General features: G+C 36.5%; 2 protein-coding genes and 2 non-coding genes across 4 annotated transcripts; 2 read left to right on the top strand and 2 right to left on the bottom strand.

Annotated features, from left to right (window-relative positions):
- The first annotated feature begins 4,984 nt into the window (after positions 1-4,984).
- LOC141621222 (laccase-4-like) lies at positions 4,985-8,220 on the top strand. Its single transcript, XM_074437877.1, has 6 exons — positions 4,985-5,224; positions 5,473-5,624; positions 5,873-6,117; positions 6,432-6,560; positions 6,651-7,577; positions 7,779-8,220. The coding sequence occupies exons 1-6, from the start codon at positions 5,126-5,128 to the stop codon at positions 7,907-7,909; spliced, it is 1,683 nt and encodes a 560-aa protein (XP_074293978.1). The 5' UTR covers positions 4,985-5,125; the 3' UTR covers positions 7,910-8,220.
- Positions 8,221-14,435: 6,215 nt separating this feature from the next.
- On the top strand, positions 14,436-16,383 carry LOC141622907 (transcription factor DIVARICATA-like). The gene is made up of 2 exons (XM_074438933.1): positions 14,436-15,190; positions 15,573-16,383. Exons 1-2 carry the CDS (start codon positions 14,742-14,744, stop codon positions 16,099-16,101), a joined length of 978 nt encoding a protein of 325 aa, XP_074295034.1. The 5' UTR covers positions 14,436-14,741; the 3' UTR covers positions 16,102-16,383.
- A 1,843-nt stretch (positions 16,384-18,226) lies between these two features.
- Positions 18,227-18,298, bottom strand: TRNAP-UGG (transfer RNA proline (anticodon UGG)). The gene has a single exon. It is a non-coding gene; the product is annotated as a tRNA-Pro (tRNA).
- Positions 18,299-18,376: 78 nt separating this feature from the next.
- TRNAL-UAG (transfer RNA leucine (anticodon UAG)) lies at positions 18,377-18,456 on the bottom strand. The gene has a single exon. It is a non-coding gene; the product is annotated as a tRNA-Leu (tRNA).
- Between the last annotated feature and the right edge of the window lie 1,477 nt (positions 18,457-19,933).

Raw genomic sequence — 19,933 nt, 5'->3', positions numbered from 1 at the left:
CCAGTCTGTCTCTCTTCAAGAACCAGATGACCCATGGTACATGGACACGGGTGCGTCCGCTCATATGACTTCTGACTCAGGTACCCTCGTCTCTTATTTTAATTCGAGCACCCCGCACCATATAATCGTTGGTAATGGTCATCATGTTCCAATTCTGGGTTACGGTCATACTATATTATCCCGACCCCTACCCCCTCTGAAATTAAATAACGTCCTCCATGCTCCTGGTCTTGTTAAAAACCTTGTGTCTGTCCGCAAATTTATTACTGATAATAATGTGTCTGTGGAATTTGACCCGTTTGGTTTTACTGTGAAGGACCTACTGACGGGGACCCCTCTTACGAGATGCAGTAGCAGCGGTGATCTAAACCCCGTCTCCACCAACAAAACCGCAGCACCTCGTTCCTTCCTAGCTCTCTCGGCTGTCACTCCGAGCACCTGGCACTCACGTCTCGGTCATCCGGGGCCTGAGATTTTTAATTTAATCCGTTCTCATTCTACTATTGCTTGTAATAATGTGTCTCGCACAAAACTTTGTCATGCCTGTGAACTCGGAAAACATACTCGTCTCCCTTTTATTTCATATAATTCTACTACATATTTGCCTTTTGATATTGTCCACAGCGATCTATGGACCTCCCCCGTCCTCAGTAATTTAGGACACCGCTACTACCTTTTATTTCTCGATGACTACACCAATTTTCTTTGGACCTTTCCACTTAAAAATAAAACGCAAGTCTTTTCTCTTTTCTCTCAATTTCACACCTTTATACATACTCAATTTAATCTGAAAGTAAAAAATTTTCAATGTGATAACGGTCGCGAATTCCATAACTCCTCCTATCACACATTTTTCACCACTCACGGTATCCAATTCCGTTTCTCATGTCCCCACACGTCTAGTCAAAATGGCAAAGCTGAACGAAAAATTCGCACAATAAATAATATCATACGCACACTCCTTGCTCACTCTAACGCTCCTCCTAATCTCTGGCCATACGCCCTTGCTATGGCTACCTATCTACATAATATCACTTCTAGCAAGGCTAATCGTCTCATCTCTCCTACTCAGCGTCTTTATCTCAAATCTCCATCTTATTCTCACCTTCGTGTCTTCGGTTGTCTTTGTTACCCTCACATTCCCTCCTCATCCATCAACAAACTTGAACCACGCTCCCTCCCATGCGTCTTTCTCGGCTACCCTTCAGCTCACCGCGGCTATCTGTGTCTCGACTTAGCTTCCCGTAAAGTCCTTATAAACCGACATGTTACGTTCCACAAGACCATTTTTCCGTTTCAAGATAAAATTAACCGATCCCCCACCTCCTACCAGTTTTTAGATCCTGACCCCTCACCCTATCTCCAGCACCATATCCAACACACGACTTCCCCTCTGCTTGTCTACTCCCGTCGCCCTAAACTTAGTACCACTGCCACAAACACTACCACCGCCACTGCCCAACCCGCCACTTCCCAGCCAGCCCCTGACTCCCCTCCAACCGCAGACCAACCAACACCACCTTCTCCCACGTCCCATGGCCTACCCAACCATATCACCCTCCCCTCCGCTTCCGCCCCCTCCTCCCCACCCATGCAGACCCGTAGCAAACACGGGATCTTTAAACCCCAAACAATCACTAACCTTTGCTCCACCACCGACCTCTCCCCTCTTCCCCGTGACCCTATCAGTGCCCTTCGTGACCCAAATTGGAAACAGGCCATGACCGATGAATATAATGCTCTTATTAAAAATGATACGTGGGTCTTGGATCCTAAGCCGTCTGATGCGAACGTTACTCGTTGTATGTGGCTTTTCAAACATAAATTTAAATCTAACGGCGATTTAGAACGGTACAAAGCCCGTCTTGTTGTTAATAGCAGGTCTCAACAGGTTGGCATTGATTGTGAAGAAAATTTCAGTCTTGTCGTCAAACCCGCCACTATTCGGACCGTGTTTAGTATTGTCGTATCTCGCAATTGGTATATTCACCAACTTGACGTGAAAAATTCTTTCCTCCATGGGCACTTAGCCGAGACAGTCTACATGTACCAGCCCCCGGGTTTCCGTGATGCTAACCACCCCGACCACGTCTGTTTGTTGAAAAAGTCTCTATATGGTCTAAAGCAGGCGCCCCGCGCTTGGTACCAGCGATTTGCAACATTTGTCAGTTCTATTGGGTTCGTTCATAGCCGGGTTGATCACTCTTTATTCGTGCTATACAGCTCACAACACACGGCTTTTATATTGTTATATGTGGACGATATAGTCTTGGTCACTTCTTCCGACTCCTTACAGCAATCGATTATTACTAGTCTTCGGTCGGAATTTTCTATGACAGATTTGGGTCCTCTCAGCTACTTTCTGGGTATATCTGTTGCTCGCCTCAAAAGTGGGTTATTTCTTTCTAAATCAAAGTATGCTGAAGAAATATTGGCTCGAGCTCACATGACAAATTGTAAGCCATCTCAGACACCGGTTGACACTAAGGGCAAACTCAGTGCTGATTCGGGTCCCCTTGTCACCGATTCGACCCTTTACCGCAGCCTTGCCGGAGCACTCCAATATCTCACTTTTACTCGACCTGACATTGCCTATGCGGTCCAACAAGTTTGTTTATATATGCATGCTCCCCGAGAACCCCATTTCGCGGCCCTGAAACGCATCCTACGCTACATCCGTGGCACCACTGCCCACGGCTTGTCCATTCGGCCGTCATCAACGGGGTCCCTCATTGCCTACTCCAACGCAGATTGGGGAGGCTGCCCCAACACCCGGCGTTCCACCTCTGGTTACTGTGTTTACTTGGGTGACAACATTGTCTCATGGTCCTCCAAACGGCAACCCACCTTGTCGCGTTCTAGTGCTGAAGCTGAATACCGTGGCGTTGCCAACGCTGTTGCCGAGACATGTTGGCTGCGGAATCTTTTGCTTGAACTTCATTGTCCCATATCTAAGGCTACACTAGTTTATTGTGACAACGTGAGTGCGGTCTACCTTTTGGGTAACCCCATCAATCATCAACGAACAAAGCACATTGAAATGGACATTCACTTCGTTCGTGAAAAGGTAGCTCTTGGTCAGGTACACGTTCTTCACGTTCCATCTCGCTACCAGTATGCTGACATCTTCACTAAAGGCCTTCCAAAGCCTCTCTTTGATGACTTCCGTTCCCGTCTCAACATCCGCTCTCCTCCCGTTTCGACTGCGGGGGTGTAATAGAATATGTAAATATTCTAGTGTATATAATTAGTCAAAGATATTATTTTGTAATGATCTTATGATCCTGTAATTTAGGAAGGTAGGTTAAGTCTCCTTGTATTTATACTAACTTTATGATTGAATGCAAACGAAGGGGATTACATCTTTTAATTGTCAATGTTGGTAGGGTTATTCAATACAACTGCTCGAGAATAATTCTTGTAATTCTGGTTGATCTGGAGTAGCTTTGAATTGATGTAGCTGACGACCATTGTTATTTCTTGTTGATAGTTCCTGTAATATTGTGATGGTGTATAATGAATGCCATATTAAGCTTATTAACGCGTACCTAGAAAAACCGATTACCAAATATCTAATTCCTAACGCTAACAGCACTAGTATTTTCCTACTCTCCATATATTATTATAACTTCAATCACATTTAGTTAATCTTGTCACCCTTGTGTTAGACTTTCCAAAACAAACTCATTTTCTAAGTGGCTTTCAAGTTTCATCTAAGTATAAAGTTAATGATTTATTAGAAAATCCGATTGAATTTAAGAGACATATAGGCGGTTTCCGTTATGTATCTCAAAAATACATGTAATAAACTTTTGTTATAACTAATATAGGGTTCACATAATCTTCTGTTCTCACCACCGAAGATGTCTTAGTCTAGTAGTTAAGACGGAGGTATTGTGGACAATAGGTCCCAGATTCGATTCCCTCTCCTCTCTATTGTAATGCGACTAAGTAGGAACATTCAGTTTTTTACAATGATTAGTATGCACCCACCCCGTCTCAATCATTTGTTTACTATTGATGAAAATACGTCTCACAAAGAATATAAAAGGTAAACAAATGACCAAGAAAAAGACAGCATATATTACATTGATTAGTTACTTAATAAACAGCTTTTAAATCATCGGTTTGAACTTATATTATAAAATGTTTGATTTACAGAAGTGGAAATAATCTATGGTATTGTTTGGTTGAATATTGGTAGCCAAGGTTCCGTTGTACTTTAGGTAATGCTTTCACATTGTTAGGCCACCACATTCACATTTTGGAAAATAGCTGCTAAAATTGAAGTAGCTGAAAAGAAGTAAAACTGGCTAACTATATTTAGCTTTATAAACTGTTTTTATTTGATACTCCCTTTATAATAATATTAATAAGGGTTTTTAATAATAATAATAATAATAATAATAATAATAATAATAATAATAATAATAATAATAATAATAATAATAATAATAATAATAATAATAATAATAATAATAATAATAATAATAATAATAATAATAATAATAAGTGTCAGAAAATATAATTCCATAAAAAGACGGAATCGAGAATTAGAAAAAATTCTTTACTTAATCCTCCTTATTTTTAATGAAATTTAACAATTTTCAAAATGTTGACGGCTATGTAGCTTGGACTCGTTTAGAACTATCTGACACGGGTGCATGTCCAAGTGTCGAACTCGGTCATTTTTATAAAAAATATACATATTTTGGCTTAAAATGAGGTGTCGAAAGTCCAACAAGGGTACTTGGGAAAATCAGAAGAATCAGAGTAACATAGGTTTGACAGGCGACTAGCCGACGACTCATGCTCAAGCCCTCTCTAAGTCTCTATCAACCATTTTATTTTTATATGTAAGTGTATGTATCCCAGTAACTACTTTGGTGTAGTCTACAAGAAAAGCAATGATCTGTACGCAAAATGTAGCAAGTTCATTTCAAGTATCCTTTTCACATACCCAACACAGTAACATTACAATGACATCTTATCAATAGTGTATATGCATGTAGGAAATATACCTTGTTAGCATAATCCTATATAAGCTAATGTTCTTTCGTACTATACTTCAAGCATCTTTTCCATAATCATTTTAATTGAAGTAAAAGAAGAGCAACTTACAGAGATGGCTATTCCGATTGTCGATAGAGCGTTGATTGTTGTAGTTCTTTGCCTATTTTCTGCAATGCTGATTGAATGCCGCGTTCGCCACTACAAGTTCAATGTAAGTGCATTATTTATGTCACACTAAAAAAAAAACACATGCTGTTACGACTGGCACAAAAAACGGTTACAAATTTGAATTTTTGTGATATATGATCAATTACACACACTGTGGAGAGGATAAATACCCGCGGTCACATTTTCTGACCGTCGTGGAATCCATAACAGATTCCGAATCTTATTTGAGTTTTTGTGATATATGATCAATTACACACACACCTCTTATTCTGAAAAATACGCTTGTTACAGGTGGTGCTGAAGAACACGACCAGACTTTGCGCAACAAAACCGATAGTGACAGTCAATGGACAGTTTCCAGGTCCTACTATTGTGGCCAGGGAAGATGATACTATACTTGTTAAGGTGGTCAACCACGTCAAGTACAATGTCAGCATTCATTGGTCAGTACCTTCACTCCCATCCTTCACCTCTTGTTCAAATTCGTGACCTTAACTCGCAGAATGTCAGCGAGTTGAAAAATCACATGATATATAGTTTTTCTAACATGTACCCTAAGGGTACTTAAAAAGGAAAGTCTAAATAGTTTACGAGACTGTTACTGAAAACTAAAAAGTTTACGAGACTATACTAGATACGCAGTAATTTTTGTTGTCGGATATCCTAACTCGTTAAAATCATATTGGGCCAGGCATGGAGTGAGACAGATAAGGACAGGATGGTCCGATGGGCCAGCATACATAACACAATGCCCAATACAGCCAGGACAAACATACTTGTACAATTTCACTCTAACAGGCCAAAGAGGAACACTTCTGTGGCATGCTCATATCCTCTGGCTCAGAGCCACAGTCCATGGTGCCATTGTCATTTTACCCAAGCTCGGCGTTCCTTATCCTTTCCCCAAACCCCACAAGGAAGCGGTCGTCGTCTTAGGTAAAGATTCAAACTTTTATGAGGGTTCATGGTTTGTTGTCTGGGCCTTGTCCGACACTGACACGACATTTCAACAATTCATTTAAGACCAAAAAATTGAAAAGTTGGGACAAAATAGCCGTATCTAACACTCGACACGTGTCAGAGAGTCGGGGTAACACAGGTTGACATTAGAGAGTTTTGGACCTCTCTTTTACACTTTTCAAATCCTACCTACTGTAAATTTCTTCTTGTTGCATTTAAGTGACAAAACTATCATATTATTGGCAATTTACATTGGATTAATATATGGTTTCTGATGTAATGGATGATAGGTGAATGGTGGAAATCAGATGTTGAAGCTGTGATCAACCAAGCTTTGAAATCCGGCTTAGCGTCTAACGTCTCTGATGCTCATACAATTAACGGATATCCAGGGCCGGTTCAGGGTTGTAATTCACAAAGTAAATCTACAGCATTCTTACTATTCATACCATCCATCATTAATGAACCCTTTTTTAAGCATAAAATTCCGTTTTTATCTTTCGATGCAGAGTTGTTCAACTTACCCGTAGAACCAGGGAAGAAATACATGCTTCGCATCATCAATGCTGCACTCAACGAAGAACTCTTCTTCAAAATAGCAGGCCATCATCTCACAGTTGTAGAAGTCGACGCAACATACGTAAAACCCTTCAAAACCGATGCCATTGTCATAGCCCCTGGACAAACAACAAATGTCATCCTCGAAGCAAATAATAAATCTACAGGAAAATATTTAGTAGTTGTTTCACCCTTCATGGATGCACCTATATCAGTGGATAACGCCACCGGATTAGCCACCGTCCGTTACTTGACCAACTCACCCTCCGTCCTAACAACAACCCTGACCGCCCCACCTCCCATCAATGCTACTCAAGTAGCTGATACCTTCAGTAGTTCTCTTAGAGGCCTTAACTCTAAGGAGTACCCTGTTAGGGTCCCACAAAGTGTTGATCATTCTCTACTTTTCGCAGTCGGGTTAGGAGTAAACCCTTGCTCAACTTGCGTAAATGGGTCTAGAGTTGTGGCTGATATCAACAATGTCACCTTTGTTATGCCTACAGTATCTCTATTACAAGCTCATTATTTCAACACTAGCGGGGTTTTCACAGCGGATTTTCCAGCTAATCCTCCAGTTCCGTTTAATTATACGGGCAATCAAGTTAGTAATTTTCAGACTACAAAAGGGACTAGAGTGTACAAACTTCCTTACAATGCTACGGTACAATTGGTGTTGCAAGATACCGCCATGTTAACCCCGGAAAATCATCCGTTCCATTTGCATGGATTTAATTTCTTTGTTGTTGGGAAAGGTTCGGGTAACTACAATCCTAAGAAAGATTCAAAGAAATTCAATCTTGTCGATCCTGTTGAGAGGAACACGGTTGGTGTACCTTCTGGTGGATGGACGTCTATCAGGTTCAGAGCGGATAATCCAGGTAAATTTAAAACATAAAATTTCCACTGATGTCTAAAAAATGCCAATAAATAAAAAAAATAATGTTCCGAAACACAAAATATAATTTTCAGAGCCAACCAGAAAAATAAAAATATCCAAACAGACGCTATCAGGTGAATAGAACGTCTTAACTTTCCCTTTATAATAAAGGCATGGACATTTTATTGGTTATTGTGTGCAGGAGTATGGTTCTTACATTGTCATTTGGAAATACACACAACATGGGGATTGAAGATGGCATTCTTGGTGGAAAATGGAGTAGGGCCAAATGAAACTCTACTACCACCTCCTAAAGACTTTCCCAAATGTTGAATCAATTGAATTAATTTCGTTGTATTTACGACTTTGATTCACAATTTTTTGGCGTTCCGAGCATTTGTAAAATGAACTGTAGTATGTGCCAATTTTCCTTGCAACATATTCAAATATTTCCAGAGCATTTGTAAAATGAACTACTCCGATCCATTTAATTAGACATTATCGAGTGTCATTCTTAGTCATTTGTAAAATGAACTACTCCAATACAACATGAAAAATTGAAAATGTAAGAAGTCCTAGAGTAGTCCCGAAATGATACATTCCGTATTTTTGATCTATACTCTATCCAAATCTGTTCTGTAAAACTAGTGAAATTCTACGAAAACTCGATACCCAACCCAAAATACTTTCATTCGGAGTAAGTACTCCATCTAATCTGATTCTTTACGAGGAATTTTTAATAAAAAATATTTTAATCAAACGTAAAGAATCAAATAAATTAATACCTTTAAGACCATTAAAACAGAACTGCTTAAGTGCTAATTAGATACTCTAATTACTCGGGTAAGATGGACCGTTGACCCCACAGTTGAATTAATTGGCCAGATTAGTGTTCGCCGTACAATCAACAACTACCCGGCCCCTTTAATATGTTGATCTAATTAATTAAGGAAAGCTGAGTCTTAAGCTATGTTGCTTTATTCACGCTTACGTAATAAAATAACAAAAATTCCTCTTTTAGACGGGTACTATTGTTTTAAATTTGAGACGGGTTAAATATCTCCCCACATGGATATATACGACAAAACTTTTTAACCTTTTTCAAAGCATTCTGCTTTTGTCCCATCCATTCCACATGAATATATTCTACTTTTGTCCGTCTTAAGCAAACATTTATGATAAAATAATAAGAGTATGGACGTCAACTAATAAGCCACCCAAAACAGTTTAATTAAGACAACAATTTCACTCAAAAGAAACAGTAATAGGACAACTTAACAAGCCTGCTTTTTCATTAACTAAAGCTTTCCAACATAATTAATTGTAATTCGTCCAACACAAATTCTCATTATATAGACGGATAGTGTCCTTCTCACAAATGAAAGTGAGTACTGATAGTGCGTCGATAATGAGACGACTGTTCGTCCAATAATCTAATTGAATGGGACCGTGTCAAGTGGCAAATGACTTTGACGTGTCGAATTTTAAGGGTCTCTTTACCAAAATGGGAGATGCTAAAAAGAAATTTATTCATATGCTTAGCCATAAATGGAAAACGGGTACAAATAATGGGCCAGGTGGGTTGTTTAGTTTGCTTGCCATTGGTTTTTAGCCTTTCAACAACCAGACATAAAGTGTAGTAACCATGTGATGTGAGTAGTGGAAATTGAGAGAAAACATCAGTGCAGTAGTTCATGGCTTTCTACTCGCCTGCAGAAACATTCTACATCTGCATGAACCACTTCATCTCACCCTATTTTGTTTAATTTTACTCACAATAATTTTACATCTGCAAAAAGTATTTCTTTAATTTTACTCACTATAAAAAGTTAGTGAATTATTATCAATAGGACGGATTATGGATCGGATATCTGATCCAAAGTGCTAGTTCGGATCGGATATTCATATTAGAAATCCTGAAATTAGATATACTATCGAAACCAAATGTTTCGGATATCCAATGTTCGGATATCCAAAATAATCGGATCGGATGCGGATATCAATACTTTTGAATTTATTTTAAAATTAAGTTTGAAACACGATTATATTCATAGTCTTACATGATGATTTTCTTTAGTATTCTTACTCCGATATTCTCAACATAAAATTAAGTATCAGTTAGATATTTCTCTAATATTTTAAACATTAATTAAGTTGTGGTACCAAATAAAATTTTATTTACCCGAAATTATACTAGATAACTATAGTTTCGGATCAGATAAGATATCCAAATATTTAATTCTAATATCCATATCAAAACCAAAACCAAATATTTCGGATCAGATATCCAAACCAAATTTAACTTTCGGATCGGATATCCAAAAATTCGGATCGGTTTGGATAATCGGATTTTTTGCTCAGCCCTTCTTCTTCTTCTTCTTCTTCTTATTATTATTATTATTATTATTATTATTATTATTATTATAAAACTGTTCTTACACAATACGGTGGTTATATAATACATACGATCCGTTTTGTCCTTATTAATGTCATGTTCTTTTCGGTTAAAAAGAGCCGAGCTGAACTGAATGGAGCTTAATTGAACTGAAATGAGCTGAAATTAAGCCAAAAAAAAAAAAAAAAAAAAAAGATCTTACATTGTGGTAATATTGAGATCCGTTTTAAAGATAAAACGGAAATTTTGTCCAAAGCCCGACTTACTCATATACTCCCTCATATCCTATCCATTGGTAACATCTACAATTGAGTGGTCTTTGGGGCAAAACATTGACCTGATTTTTCTTCATGTAAGCACGAATTTTTTTTACGAAAAAAAATTTTTGAAAGACTTTTTTGTAACAAATCCAAATATGCTAATTTCAATGTTCAAAATATAATACTTTTTATTATATTTACGGTTAACTTTTTCGAAAGTTAACCTCCAAAAAGTAGATGTTATCAATGGATTGGATAGGAGGGAGTATGATACTAATAACAAGAAGTCTTGCTATAAACGGATGTATCCGTTTATAACAAGAGACGGGTCAAATACCTTTAAAGTAGTGACATTTTTAGGTTCCACTGCGCAAGTTGTTGTTTATCTTATGCCTAATGTGGTATGTTACTTAGCCCGTCTTTAGTTATAGACGGATAGTTACCGCGTATAATGAGATTTTGTGTACTAATAATTGTCATCTAGGTGGTCCAAGTCACCAAGATAGTGAGGCATGACTCTGAATGCGGCCACCTAGGATTGCTATGAATGATTGGCTCCATCTGTTAATAAATCCAGCCACTGTCTTATCCAGTAAACACCTGCCACGTGTCCTTCCTTTTGTGGCACTCCAGTGTCTACAAAAACCTCAGAGTACATGTTTGGATTCTCTCCATTACCTTCTCTCCATTTCCTCTCTAATACAATTATATTTTAATATATTTTCTCTCACCATCCATTAAACCTTTATTTTTGTGAAACGATTACAAGCGTTGGATCATCACAATATTTGATCCGGACCGTTGATAAGAAATGGATGTCCATTTCTTTTGAGGAAATGGAGAGAATCCGGACCGCATTTGTACCATGGCTTTGCCTTACCAAATTCTCGTTTAAGATGGAGTAGTTTAAAATGGATTAAGTATTATATCATCTTATCTTTATTAATTCAGAAGACAATACTCAATCCAGGACGTGCCACGTCATTAATTCAGTTTTTTTTTTTTTGGGAAATACATGTTACGGGGGGGACCCATTAGTGTGCAATGTATTTATTTCTTCAGAATTCCGGCTATACAAACATGCGACAAATTCCGTCTTAGAACAAATACTATGAAATAATACTATAAAATAATTTTATACATTTCGAATAAATGAAATTAATGGCATATAAGCAGAATGAATTACAAATGGGAATAAATGAAAATAATTAAAAATAAATGAATTACATAATTTTAAAAAAAATATATATACTGATATATAATTACGAGAAGGAATTACATTTAGTTACGGGATTGAATTACATATAATGCGAATAAATTACATGCATAATTTTTAAAAACTAGATAGTACGATATATTTTTTTAAAAAAAAAATCATTTGTTATTTTCTCTTAAACCATTGAATATGAACACGTATTTGTAACAAGTTTAAACATTAATTATGTAGATCGCTCATCTAGACCAACTAGATAAGTACAATAGAAATGCAAAAAAAAAAATACATCCAAAAACATTAATACCGGCCCAAATACATACCCGTGCATTTTTGCACGGGTTAAAACTAGTTTGTTTATATAAGATAATATATTGATTTTCTCTATATATTTTTATATGGTTTTTCTAATGTGTGTTCTAAGGGCACACATTAATAATCCATATAGGATAAGTAACAATATATTCTCATTAAATATGGTAAAATTGAGAATATATTTGAATATCTCATGTGAATATGTTGTTAATATTACCATGTATGGATTATTAATGAGTGTCATAAGGGCACACGTAGTAGTAGTATATATATTGACCTGTCTTAAGTTTAAGTCGAATAATGACGACTTAAGGGAGATTTACTGTTGCCTCTGACCATACCCAAGCTCCTTAATATGTTGGTCCTACAATAATGGAGTTGGTGCAATAGCTATTTTATTCCTTGATCATCCGGCAATTATTCTGACAGTAGACCGTCACTAATATTTTAATTAATGGAGTACAATGGATATTCGCTAAGATTATCGCTGCAAGTCCTCATATTATATATTCCAAGTCATTCTGAATTTCTGAGTATAAATGCTTGAAAAATGGCGAAATGAAACATGTCTGGGCACACCCAAAGAAAGAAAAAAGGGCTCAATTAATAAGTCTAAGGGAAGTTTTATCGTAAAATCAATTGCAACTCAAATGCAAAATAAATGCAACGAACAAGAAGGTTTAAACAATTGGAAATCATAATACGAGAAATTCTTAGCTTAGAGACCGACGAGTTAAAAATGGAATAGAAGACGATTTGGGATGGTCTCTTGTACGATACCATCTTGTGTAAATTCACAACAACAACAATATCAAAGCCGTAATCCCAAATTGATATTTCTGATAAATTCACAAACTATAAATTTACTGAAGCGCGGTGAGTATATAATTTTTTAAATATTTATTTATAAGTTTTGAGAAGAGTAAAAAGCTCTTAAACATCATTGTAAGAACTTTATCAAGCAAACAATGATTTTGTAGACTATTTTACAATATTGCATAAAACTTGTCTATGCAATTGTCTCCTCCTCAAAGTTGTCGCAGTCTTGAATCTTGATACTACCACTAAGAAGTCGACAACAACTCTATAAAGGAAGAGAATCTAAGGTTGCTATGATTCAATTGGTAATTGAGAGGGAGAGCCTCAAAAGCTGAGATATTAAAAGAAGCATGTCTTTTTCAGTTGAAAATGTCATACAATTAAACACAAATTCTCGTTACATTATCCATTTTAAATTTAAAACGAATTAAATACATAATAAATTATATAACGAGTTGCCTAAAAAAAGTGTCTTTATTATTACCTCTATAATATTTAATCGGGTTTAAGATTTACGACAAATACTCCATCTTAAACAAGAATTACGGAGAATTAAAAGGTAATAAAATAAAATAAAACTGGTGTTTAGGCAGGTGAAGTAGCCATCATCCATTATTAGTTGTCATCATATGCTTGGTTTACTAAATTCTATACCTAGGACGATATGATTAGAAGGTTAAACCACTAAAGTCTCCATTTATTTTTCGCAAATTCTCTGTGTGACCGTTGTACGTGCGACTAAGAGAAAGTGATCACTTTGTTATAATTATTGACCTCTTTTGATTATATAATGACGATTTTGTATAACTAAAAAATGATTATTTTTTTTAAAGTGCTCACTATTGACCAAAAAGTGATCACTTTATATAAAAAAACATACTCCCTCCTATTTATAATAATTATCCCCTTTTAAAAGGGCACGCAAATTAAGGGAAGAGTTATTTTATTGTAAAGTATTGTGGTGTTGTAAGGTAATTGGAGAGAGGAAATGTATTATTGTGGGGTAAGATGATTAAAATAAGTATTGTTGTGGGATAACGTGATTAAAATATGTATAAAGCTTTACTAAATAAGAAAAGGGGGAGAGTTATATGAATAGATGAAAAAGAAAAGGGAGAGAGTTATTTGGAATAGGAGGGAGTAAAAAAGACCGTGTACAAGAGAATTACTGTTTTTTTTTTACTTCTTGTTTAATTAATGTCCTTTTAATAAAATATCACAAATTCAAATACATACCAAATCACCTCACTTATTGCCTAGATTTGTCTTTATCAACTTGTCTTAAACTTAAAAAGAATAGTGTCGTCCACCGTTTTAAGCAAGACTTATTGATAAACTATAACTTATCTTTTTCAGAAATATATTCCACATTCTATCCATATAAGAGTCAGAAAAATAGAAACGATTTTTTTCAATAAATTTTGCTATTTTTTCACACCTCAAGAACGATTATATTATATACGATTTTTTTTTATGTGCGACAAAAGAATAAAGATGCAAATATTGTGATATTTTTAATTTTAAGCTTCCTAGTTCCTATGCCTATGCCTAGTCAATAGTTTACATTTACATAATTTTACTAGGGAAAGATAAAGAAAACATAAAGTATTGATTAAGACAGATAAAGTATTACTTCCTCGACGCACCTATTTTCACTCCATTTGCTTTTGGGAAGTCAAAGTTCGAGAATAAAAACATTTGTACTTATTTTCACGACAAAGAATTTCAAGAAAAAAAAGTAACATATAGAGGTTGAAAAATACGATCAAAGTGCTGTCTTGGAAACCACAATAAAGCAAATGGGGTGAAAATAGGTGTGTCGAGGGAGTAGAATATTTCACATGTATGAGAGGTTTTTGGTAGATTTCTAGAGGTGAGTATTTTCTCAGATTCTTAAAGAGGGAAGTAGGCCAATGCAAGAGATAAAAGGAGTTGTACTCCTTAGTATTTTGATTCCTTTTAAAATGATCCTCCCCTTCCTCTCTTTCACACTCACTTTAAGGCATTGTGAAATCTCCACCTCTTAAATTTCACCGATCGCCATCAAATTTTTCATTATCAAAAATAAATTACTCAGGAAACATGTCAACTTGTTAGCTAAGGTTGCGCGCATCTAAACCTCTCGTAGTTAAGTTCTTATCGTTTTGTTGTTGCAACTCTTTGATGATGTGGGAGATGGTGGAGGTGTTATCACCATACTTGTCAAGTGCAAGTTGGTTGATTGATGAGAGTAAAGAAGTTGCAAAATGGACACCAATTGAGAACAAAATCTTTGAGAATGCTTTGGCAGTGTATGATACGGACACCCCAGAACGTTGGCAAAAGATAGCGGCTATGCTCCCGGGGAAAACTGTAGGTGATGTGATCAAACAATACATGGAATTGGAAGATGATATTACTAGTATCGAAGCTGGTTTAGTCCCAATTCCTTGTTATTATAATACCGCTTCTGCTTCTGCTTCTGCTTTCTCCTTAGACTGGGTCCACCACTATGGCTATGATGATGGCTACATAGACTCTTATAGCCGTGGTGGTAAAAGGGGGGCCGTAGCTCGGCGGCCCACCTATCCGGAGAGAAAGAAAGGTATTCCATGGACTGAAGAAGAGCACAAGTAAGTCTATCACTTTGAACTTAATTAGTTGTATAGTAAAATAGCCGTTTTTATTTGAAGCATTGTTCAGCATCACATGGAGTTTCTTTTTTAAACTACTGACTTATTTATACCTTTTACTCATAAGTTGAAGTGCTAGAAATATTTAATAGAAAAAGAAAAAAAAAATCTTGTTTAAGACGTAAGTACCCATTTAAGCTTAAGACGAGTCAAATATACTCGTGTGGGATGAATAGGACAAAAGAAGAATGCATTAGGAAAAGTAAAAGATTTGTCCTATATGCCCATATGGGATGATATTGACCCGTTTTAATATCCGTACTAAACAAGACTAGCTGAAGTTGACACGGGTTTTATTAAAATAATGGGTTTTTTTTTTCAGGTTGTTTCTGCTGGGGTTGCAAAAATATGGAAAAGGTGACTGGAGAAACATATCAAGGAACTTTGTGCTAACAAAGTCACCCACCCAGGTAGCAAGTCATGCACAGAAATACTTCATAAGGCAAATATCAAAGCAGCAAATATCAGGTGGGAAAGATAATAGAAGGGCTAGTATACATGACATCACAACCGTTGATGTTGTCAATGAGGCTCTTTCTGCAGACAACAGTAGCATCAACCAGATGTCAAATTCATCAGAGCACTCAACAATTACTGTGCAAACACCACATCAATCTACTTTGCATTCAATTACTCAATCACATTTCCAATGGGATCAAACCAACAATTTCGCCACCATCCCTTTTGAATCAGTTGGGAGTAATTTGGTCGTGTCACCGTATGGTAATGGCTCGTATGGTTTAACAATGCAGGGGCAGAATAGCCAGAGAAGTGATTTGCTAGAGAACTATCTTGGGGCTCAAACAATGAGTTTTGAGTACCTGGATGACATAATGTTTAGGTTATCTTGATAAGGATGTCGTCTTAAACTCGTAATCTTAATAGTTTGTAGTGTTTGAATCTTTGTTTTTGTAAAATATCGTGTTTGTAGCGCTTAGTTATGTACTCTATGTCACTGTTAACGTAGTCCATGATAATCGAAGTAAATTAGATTATGTTTTGGACCATCATGTTTTGGTTCCGATTGTTCTTGTGTGTTATAATTTCCGTATGTTCATGTAACTTCATGTAACTTCACCCTTATGTTAAGGCAGCTGGTGAAATTAGTGAATATTTATGGGTTTTGAGTGACTTTTCTCAGCTTGCAACTTTAAAACTCATCTTAAAACCTTACACCGCCTTAATTGTGAGGTAAGTGGGAATTGGATGTACACAGCCTTACCCTGCCTTTAAGACCTCGAAAAAACAATGCTCCGCATAAGTCGGGTAGCCTACATGATAGTGGGGTGAGTCCAAAGGCACTACTTTGGTACTATGCCTAGTACACCACCATCTTGCATTCCTATTCGAAGTCATTTCAATGGCAGCAGTCGCACTAGAAATATCTAGAAATGGATAATTCACGGCATAAATTAGCCATTTCGACGTAAACCAGTGTCATTGCTGAGTCTACATTCCACTTATCTAAAGAGGAATATGCTTCATAGGACATCCTTCTTGTGAAAGATAGCTATGGGAAGGGATTACTTTTGCTAATAAAAACTACAGTACAAATTTACAATTAACCTCCCTCAAGTAGAAAACATGGAACAAATTTAAGATTCACTAAGATTAGCATTCCAGATTATATTCCTTTAAACCTTTGGATCAACCTCGATCGTGTATGGTATTTTCAAGAACTATTGTATTAGCTGAGGCCAATAGCGCTTTTTTTCTAGATAACGAGAATCATTAACATGGTCTTAAGTTGGTTCAAAGAAGCAAAAGTTATCAGTAGCTTTTCATAAGATGGAAAGGTTCCCCTGCCCTTTTTCTAATCAGCAAATAACTAATCTTTGCCGGATACTTTCTGTTGAAGAATCTATACCTGTATTACATCACACATGTAATCGAGTTTTCTTTACTTCCGAAATGAAAGGCAAATACCAGTACAAGCGGAATAAGGCATCAAACCTTAGGACTTATCCTTTGGTTTTGGCACAAAGACCAAGGAAAGAGGAGATGACCAATAACTAAATGACAGGTAGAACAAATTGAATGAGAATGATCAAATTACTCATCAAGTTCATTATTAAAATAGAAAGAACAACAAATGACTGAGACACCCCAAAATGGAAAAGGACAACAAATGACCGGGACAGAGGGAGTACTCAGTAACAAACGCCCTACATTATTGGTGTAGGACTGTAGTAGTAATAGTTTTTCACTCAGAATAGCTGAGCAAAAGTGCCTTTAGCATGGTAATTATTTTTTTTTTTTAAAATATTGTTGTCACTTAACAGGTCGTACCGGTCCTCTAAAATCCAAAGTGGTTGGTTTTAGTAAACTGTGGCCTTACCAAGGATTTTTTTTTTTTTTTTTTTTTTTTTTTTTTTTTTTAAAGATGAGCAAAAGCTAGTGTAAGGAAGGAGGGTTATATACCGTAAGAATTGATGTGTGGCGTAGTCGAGTCTTAATGTACCTTGTACATCGATCTACCATTAGACAAGACTTCAATGTTTACTAATTAATGACGCATGACCAACACAGCTGTGGAGGTTAGATCACATTGTGTGTGCCCCAAATAATCTGATACTTGACAATTTGATCTGAGTGATTTCCAACATTAATTGCTGAAGTTGGACAGTATCATAAGTTCATAACTATATGATGACCTTAATGTGCAATGTGAAAGGGTTTACCCACCAGCATAACTAACAGAAGTACAATAAGCTCTACGCCTCCACACCTGCTCTAACTTCAAATGCAGCCGCGACACAAATTCTACGCCTCCACACCTGCTCTAAGGCCTCTAACACATACAGTGCAAGTCTGCAAGAGTGAATAGCAACACAAAAGAACAATACAGACAGATAACCATGAGTAACATAGAATCATAGATTGCCATATTACCTTAACTAACATAGGCGAAAAAATAAGATGCAAGGTTAAGAGTTTAAAAAATCAATAAAGTTTCCACTTTCCATTAGGTAAAAAGGGGCGTTCCGAGAATCGAACTCGGGACCTCTCGCACCCAAAGCGAGAATCATACCACTAGACCAAACGCCCTTTTTGCAATATGTTAATCGTAACTGCTCTAATTATCTATACTACTACTTACTGTTTACAAAAAATAGGCTAAAAAGTTGACGGCTGTGGGATTTGAACCCACGCCCTTTCGGACCAGAGCCTAAATCTGGCGCCTTAGACCACTCGGCCAAACCGTCTTCGATGCTAACTTCTCTCATTTAAATAATTTGTATTGAGTTAATCTCACGGCTCAAGATTTCGCAGCATTCAAGCAGTGATTCTACAATGATTGACAATGCAGCTAACAACATAAATCTACCTAATTATTGTTCTCCCTACAATTCAGTTTCTGCATTTCTTGACCGATTTCATTCTTCAAATCCTTCCGTAGTTCTGTAAATTTGATGCTTCGAATCCTTCTGTAAATTTCATGTACAAATCTGGTTTTATATCTTGTGTCTGTCGAATCTTTAGATAGATAGAGATAATCTGACGCGAGATACATTAGCTGTCTACACTTACTAAGTTACTAGTCATTGAATCTACTTAACATTGTTTTCCTTTCCATTTATGTATATTGCATTTTTGGTAATTAACTCTAGGGTGACAGCTAAAATTGACTATATTAGTCTAATGAAATAAATCGAGGGCTGAATTCATACCGCGGAGGACATCTCCAGTTCTGTATGTAGTATAAATACAAAGTAAGCATATCTTAATTTCAAGTTTTCAACTGATTAGTTTTCTCTCTAGATTCTAAAAATTCAAATGTCGAGTGTCGCTAACAAAACACATATTTCTTCAAAACAAACACGTCATAGATACATATCTCCGATGGAGACGACTGTTAAGGGAATTGGTGGTCATAGAATGCCTTGTTCAAAGAAATCTAAGCATGGATTCTCACCAATGCGATTTCTGAACCGTCTTTCCAAAAGCATTAAAAGTGCCTATGGATTAGTTTCCTGTAGCGGAAAAAATCAATCCAAGGAACCATCTCCAGGGCAAGTGAAATCACCGATCCACTAAAAATACATTTGGTTATTGGAATATGCCTTGAATCTGATCTCGCTTTCTATTTTATGTTACGTATAATGTTCTGATTGTAATGTGATTGTATGGTATACAAATTTAGGTCCATTGTAGTTCTTTACCATATAGCACATAAATATTTGAAATGATTTAGTTTCAATGTATTAGTAGAAGGGAAGTGCTAGGGCGACAAAATACATAAGGAAATTACAATAATACCCCGGGTGTCGCTCAATTTGAGTAATATCCGGTGTCGCCATCTCATTTTCCTTAGTAGAAAGTTAGCAAGTACTCCGTAAATGTAAGATTATCCCTTTTGAAAATTTGTGCTTGTTTATTCATTTTCGCTCACGGTCTTTAATATGTTACTCAAACTTCTTAGATCAAGTGCTAGACTTGGTTATTTTTGAGAAAATCTGCATATTTTGGCTTAAAATGAGGTTTCCATCTGTCATGCCAATGTTCGAATGTCCAGTGTTAGGGTGAACATAGCATTAAAAGAGCTATTAAAAGAGTCGAAGTAACATAGCGTGTTAGACTGGCAAATAAACTAGTTTAAATGTTATTACAACCGCATTTTGAGGTGGTATCGGCTGCATCTATGGTACAACAACCGAGTTCAGGGTAGTTTCCGAGTAAAGT

Source organism: Silene latifolia, chromosome X, assembly GCF_048544455.1.
Source record: "Silene latifolia isolate original U9 population chromosome X, ASM4854445v1, whole genome shotgun sequence".
NCBI classification, from domain to species: domain Eukaryota; kingdom Viridiplantae; phylum Streptophyta; class Magnoliopsida; order Caryophyllales; family Caryophyllaceae; genus Silene; species Silene latifolia.
Note: the sequence above shows the minus strand (reverse complement) of the source record. Positions and strands in the feature narration are given on the sequence as shown.

What these genes read in the sequence shown, in the direction of transcription:
- LOC141621222 (XM_074437877.1), top strand. Translation starts at nt 5,126, where the DNA reads ATGGCTATTCCGATTGTCGATAGAGCGTTGATTGTTGTAGTTCTTTGC. An exon ending in GGAAGCGGTCGTCGTCTTAG is followed by an intron (nt 6,118 to 6,431) that starts GTAAAGATTCAA and finishes AATGGATGATAG; the next exon opens with GTGAATGGTGGAAATCAGAT. An exon ending in GTTCAGAGCGGATAATCCAG is followed by an intron (nt 7,578 to 7,778) that starts GTAAATTTAAAA and finishes TATTGTGTGCAG; the next exon opens with GAGTATGGTTCTTACATTGT.
- LOC141622907 (XM_074438933.1), top strand. Translation starts at nt 14,742, where the DNA reads ATGATGTGGGAGATGGTGGAGGTGTTATCACCATACTTGTCAAGTGCA. An exon ending in TGGACTGAAGAAGAGCACAA is followed by an intron (nt 15,191 to 15,572) that starts GTAAGTCTATCA and finishes TTTTTTTTTCAG; the next exon opens with GTTGTTTCTGCTGGGGTTGC.